Source organism: Spinacia oleracea, chromosome 1 (assembly GCF_020520425.1).
Source record: "Spinacia oleracea cultivar Varoflay chromosome 1, BTI_SOV_V1, whole genome shotgun sequence".
NCBI classification, from domain to species: Eukaryota; Viridiplantae; Streptophyta; class Magnoliopsida; order Caryophyllales; family Amaranthaceae; genus Spinacia; species Spinacia oleracea.
The window spans coordinates 87,900,158-87,906,394 of record NC_079487.1 but is presented as its reverse complement, the minus strand read 5'-3'; the positions used below and the strand labels follow the sequence as shown (position 1 = coordinate 87,906,394).

Below are 6,237 nucleotides of genomic sequence, written 5' to 3'. Positions count from 1 at the left end.
TTTCTCTTTTTCTTGTGGTCTCCATAATTATTCACATCATCTTTTTACCGTAATAAATAATTCACCCACTACCCCACTTTCATCTTATTTTAATAAATTTAACTCACTTTTCTCAAATTACGTGTCAGATAAAATATACCTCTTTTTAAAATACAGAGGGAGTACTAAATTAAGATCCCATCACAAAAATGGTTCAAGATCCGCCACTATATGGACACAGGACAATGTTTGACAAATCAAAAGTCCAACTGGGAAAAACTCTCGACCTTTTGAAGTGGATAATTTGGCGGAATACAAAGGCGGCGTATTCCGCCAAATTGAAGCAATAAAACACCCGGGAATTTCTATGAGCGTTTTAGTTGTTGTTGAATGCAAAGATTTACCATCAACTAAGATTTACAGATGATTTTACAGTCAATAATCTTAAAACTTGTTCTGAAATATCATCAAAAAGTTAAGCCCAGATGATAAACAAACAAACAATGGATTTCAGATTATCCAGAATTTGCTTTTATGGGTGCTGAAAACCAGGAGAGATAGAGAGAGAAAGTGTGAGTTGTTACACAATTAAACAAATGCCTAAATTATTAATTATAAAAAAAACAGAGTAAGCAAAGCAAAGCAAAAACAGAGGAAATTGACCTCCTCTTCACAAATGCACATGGCTTCCATTTTTAAACTTATTTTCTCTCTCTTAACTTACAGATTGGACTTAGTTCTACTACATTTCTTTTTTATTATTTTTAATTATTAACTTTGTTAATCTAACTAATAGTCTCTCTCTCTGGTTATTGAGTGATCATTTCAAGACATGTTTATGACAAACTCTTCAGTTTCAGATCTAACACCTCTCTATTAAAACTTTCTTTCCCTTTCCTTCTTCTTCTTCCATTATTTCACCTGCCAACAATTTTTTTTAATTATTTTTGTTATTACAGTATTACGGAGTACTCCTAAATTTCCAAACTTTCACAGATTTTATTTTCTGTCATCATTTTCCCCAATTCCCAGGTTAGATTCTTCTTACTTTTCCTTGCTTCTTTTTTAAATATATTTTCTTTTGATGTTCTTCTTTTATCCGGGTTTCATTTTTTCTGGGGTGTTTGAGTTGTGATCAATCCAACATTTTTGTGGGCAATCAATTTTTTTTTTAAAATTACATATTATGAGCATTAATCTGCCATTATTTGATTATTGTGGGATTCTAGATTGATTTTTTTCCCACCTATTAGGAGTATTAATCTTGTAATTAATTGTAAATTTCTCAACTTTTTACCCCAAGTGTTATGAACTAAGTTATGATAATTGATTTTAATCAAATTTTCATGTATTTATGGGTTTTTGTCATTCAGTATTGATATGGGGTTGAAGGGTCAGTTTCAATAACTTTCTAGTTTCAGTGGGGTACAATCATCTCAATTCCCTTTTTCTTTCCAAAAAGGGGAAAAAGGAGGAATGAAAATAGAAAAATGATTTGTGTTTTTTAATTAATGTTGTTTACCTTATTTTCATGTGCAAGTTGTTTGATGAAATTATGTTGTTTGATGTTTTCATGACAGCATAATTCTGGTTCTTAATTGTATTTGTGGAGCTGGAAGAATCAAAGTATGAAGAAGAGTGCTGAAGTAGTATTTCATTGAATTGAAACAAAGGGCTGGTTTATAGAATTGGTAAGTAATAATAGTAGGAAATATGGAGGATTCAGTAGTGGATGACCATATGGAGGTTGAGGAAACACTGAATCCAATGTGGCCAGATAATGTAAATGAAGCCGGGAGTCAATTCAATGTAGATTGGCCAAAAGAAGATCAAGATATGTTGAAAGAAGTTGCAATCAACGCAGCAGAACCTCAAGAAATAGATTTAGAGCGTTTACATGACATGACAGATCACAGTGATAAAGGTTCCTCTCAACTAGCCTTCCTTGTCAAGCATTGGGAGTATAAACAAGAGAATGCTGCTCGACTCCTCAAAGAAGAACTTGATCGCCTTAGCAAACAAAGAGAGGAGGTTGAACTTAAGAGATTGGAGATTTTAGAGGAACATCGTTTTGAGGAAGAACGAGTTGGTGCTGATAGATATTCTGTTTCAGTTTTGGAGGAGCTTTATGATTTCTATAAAGTTGTTCCTAAGAAGAAGCATGATTCACCTGTTGAAACTAATAAAGGACTTGAAATTGATGCTGAGTATGATACTATTGTGTATTGGAAACAAAGGGCTGTCATTCTTGAGAAATTGTTGAAGGAAAGCAGACAGAGAGAGCAGACTCTATTGGAAAAGTTGGATGAAAGTATTAAGAATATGGCTGAACAGTCTACACCGGTGGAAGAGTTGTCACAGATGCTTAAAAGAGCGGATAACTTTATACACTTTATTCTTCAGAATGCACCTATTGTTCTTGGTCATATGGTAATATGCTACTCCTATATCCCATTCATTCGTTCATTCATTTCTCTAGGACTGCCATTAAATTAGTTTGCCTGGGTCGCGCGTTTGTTTCAGGATAAGGAGCTACGTTATCGTTTTATCTACAACCACTATCCAAGTTTTAAAGAGGAGGTAAGACGTTGGTGATTGGTGAATGCAATACTTGTGCAAATGAGGCTTTTGTTTCAAAGCATGTATTAGTAAGGAAACCGGTGTGGCATTCCTCAACTTCCCTGATTTTTTTCAGGATATTATAGGAAAAACTGATACGGAGATCTTTTCTGGTGCGGGAGTGAAGGAGTCTCTAGACTTCAAGCGAGAAGTCTTAGAACGTGGATTACCTGGAAAGAGAGAAATAACATTTGAAACTGAACTTTTTGGGTCTAAAACGTTTTTGATATATGTTGAACCTGTGTTCAATAAGGCAGGAGAAACCATTGGTGTCAATTACATTGGAATGGACATTACAGATCAGGTCAGTTCCTTTTCAATACCCATGCCTCTTTATTTTGATATGTAAATACTAAATAATATAAGGTGTTGGATTTTCAAAACAGGTCAGAAAAAGAGAAAAGATGGCAAAGCTTCGAGAGGAAATTGCTGTACAGAAAGCCATGGAGACTGAGCTGAATAAGACAATACATATAACAGGTTTGGTGGGAGTCTAAGTGATTCCTGAATTATAGCTTCTATGGGAATTTACTAAAAGATGTTTCCCCTGATTTTGTAGAGGAAACAATGCGAGCTAAGCAAATGCTTGCTACCATGTCTCATGAGATAAGATCACCGTTGTCTGGTGTTGTTAGCATGGCCGAGGTTCTAGCCACCACTAGACTGGACAAGGAACAACGACAATTGTTAGATGTCATGATTTCTTCTGGGGATTTGGTCCTTCAGCTCATTAACGACATCCTTGACCTCTCCAAGGTTGAGTCAGGTTTGATATTATTTACCTTGAGATTTCTTGGGAGCTTAGTGTTCTGTTGACTGTTTATCTATCTGAATACTGAAAAGAATTTCATTTTGCTCTTCTTTGTTATTGGGTTTCAGGTGTTATGAAGTTGGAAGCTACCAAGTTCAGGCCAAGAGAAGTTGTAAGGCATGTACTCCAGACAGCTGCAGCATCTTTGAAGAAAATGCTAACATTGGAAGGATATATAGCGGATGATGTTCCTATAGAGGTCAGAGATTTTTCCCTCATAAATTTATCCTGTATTCTGCAGTTCAACTCTATGTTCTTATCTGAGGGGAAGTAGTGATTTCAGTCTTAACACTGCATGCACCATCAATATCATATCCTTGCAGGGTTATGAAACAATCATGTCATTCAGTAATTGTATGTACATTTGCATGCAAATTAGTCTGACAACACTTTCTCACTGTATCTATTTCAGGTTATTGGAGATGTTCTTAGGATTCGACAAATTCTCACTAATCTAGTCAGGTTCGCAGAGATCATTTTCCACTTTTCAGAATTCAGCTTCTCACGTTTATCCCTTCCATCTTCGTATGCTAACTAATTGAAATTTCTTCTACAGCAATGCCATTAAATTTACGCATGAAGGTAAAGTTGGCATAAGACTTTATGTGGTACCGGCACCTTATTCTGGAGAAGAAGAAGAAGAAGACACTTCCACCGAGGAAAAGGGTAATTCTGCTCATCCATATGGAGATTCTCCTTATGAAAATTCGGATGAGCCTGGAATGCCAGTTTCTCCACTGTCAAAAGACCAAGTGAGGCATGCTGTTATATTTCCAACAACAGTATGGATACGATGTGATGTATATGACACTGGCATAGGAATTCCAGGTTTGATTATCAACTTGTTTAATTTGTTTTTCAGTTTTCAATACAAAGTATATCTTAACTAAATCTAGAGTTGTTTCATATGATATTGTGTGTGGCAGAGCATGCTTTGCCGACATTATTCAGAAAATATATGCAAGCCAGTGCTGATCATGCTCGTAAGTATGGTGGAACTGGATTAGGCCTAGCCATATGCAAACAACTGGTAAATTCTGCTTCTACTGTACATTTTTATCAATCTCAAAATCTTTTTCTGAAAATTTACAGAAAAATGTTGGATTTGTTTTCTTTGCACAGGTTGAGCTGATGGGTGGTCATATGACAGTATCCAGCAAAGAGCATTGTGGATCAACATTCACATTTGTTCTTCCATACAGGGTATCTCCTGAATCTGACGATCAGTCGGATGATCCTGATGAGCTTCCAGATGCTTCTAGTCATCATGATACAACAGCCGCTGATGATCATACTGCTGGATATTTCCAATTCCAGCCTCGGACATTAAGCTCTTCTATCAGTGGAGAAAGCAGGAACCATAATCTATTACAAAGTAATTATGGATATAATATGATGCCTGACATCAACCCAGTGTCTGAAAATTTTGCTTCAGTTTCTCCTACTCCGAAAGAATTGGAAACGGAACACACATCACCTGAGAGTTGTTCGAGGCACAGTAGTGGTGATAATGCTGCTGCTGAAACAAGTGGTAGGAATGATCAGTGTGTCAGAGATGAAAGGAATGTTAGTGAAAACCAAAGATCATTGGATATGGAGGTTGGGCCTAATGTAAGCAGGGGTCAATTACATGAACCTCAAGAAGTACCGACAATACAAACGTGCGATACAACTCTGCAGAGTACTGCAAGCAGCAAGCCTGAAGTAGACAGAGCTGAGGAAAAACCTAAAATCCTCCTTGTAGAAGATAATAAGATCAATGTGATGGTGACAACATCCATGATGAAACAATTGGGTCACAGCATAGACGTTGTGAATAATGGAATTGAAGCCATTCGTGCTGTTCAACATCGAGATTATGACCTTGTTTTGATGGTAAATTAAACTTATAATATTATAAATTATAAATTTAAATCTTCCTACAAGTAGCCTGTTATAATCTAGCTAGAGAGTTAATAAGAAAGCAACAAGTGATACAATTAAGCAATGTCTGCAGGATGTGTGCATGCCAGTGATGGACGGACTTCAGGCAACAAGAATTATTCGTTCATATGAAGAGACTGGTAACTGGGATGCTGCTGCAGAGGCAGGAATTGATCAACCTATGCATTCTCAAGATTCACCCTTGGATATTCCTGATTCATCAAAGAGACTTCCAATTATCGCGGTAAGCACTTGTACGACCTTGACATTGCCTTACGGACTACAGTTTTCTAGTACACTGTTACTGACAATTATTTTATGTTGATTTGATGAACGCAGATGACAGCAAATGCATTATCAGAAAGTGCAGATGAGTGCTTCGCGAATGGTATGGATTCGTTCGTATCAAAGCCAGTTACATTCCAAAAGTTAAAAGAGTGCCTTCTACAACATTTGCCGTGACATCTTGTAAATTATTCATCTGTACAAAGTCAAATTTCTTTCTTTTTAGGAAAGTTTTGTAACCAAATGTATCATGTTTTTAGGAATGAGCATCTTCTGTACAAAATTTTTGTCAATTCTTTTACTGGAGGGAAAGAAATAAAAAGTTTGCAGCTAAGCTGAATGGGTTGGAACTTGGAACTTGCATCATATCAAGCTAGGAGATTTTATGAGTTTTGACCCTTAATTTCTCCTTTTTCTACTGCACTGCTGAAACTTGCATCTGTAAAAATGAATATCCTCTATTTTTCCTTGAAAACAAAAGTGTAATGTCTTGCTAATTAAGAAAGTTTAAAGAAATGCATCATGGTCATTGAAATAATCATCTTCTATATATTAAAAAAAAAAGTAAAAGTTTACAGCGAAACTGATTAGGGTGAGTTTATCCCTAGTCTTGAAGGGAG

At 36.1% G+C, this 6,237-nt stretch overlaps 1 protein-coding gene across 1 annotated transcript; it reads left to right on the top strand.

Annotated features, from left to right (window-relative positions):
- The first annotated feature begins 394 nt into the window (after positions 1 to 394).
- Positions 395 to 5,967, top strand: LOC110791910 (histidine kinase 5). The gene is made up of 13 exons (XM_021996681.2): positions 395 to 1,011; positions 1,560 to 2,409; positions 2,503 to 2,559; positions 2,675 to 2,902; positions 2,985 to 3,078; positions 3,158 to 3,364; positions 3,478 to 3,608; positions 3,822 to 3,871; positions 3,966 to 4,237; positions 4,336 to 4,439; positions 4,532 to 5,284; positions 5,406 to 5,576; positions 5,672 to 5,967. The coding sequence occupies exons 2-13, from the start codon at positions 1,693 to 1,695 to the stop codon at positions 5,792 to 5,794; spliced, it is 2,907 nt and encodes a 968-aa protein (XP_021852373.1). The 5' UTR covers positions 395 to 1,011; positions 1,560 to 1,692; the 3' UTR covers positions 5,795 to 5,967.
- The last annotated feature ends 270 nt before the right edge of the window (positions 5,968 to 6,237 follow it).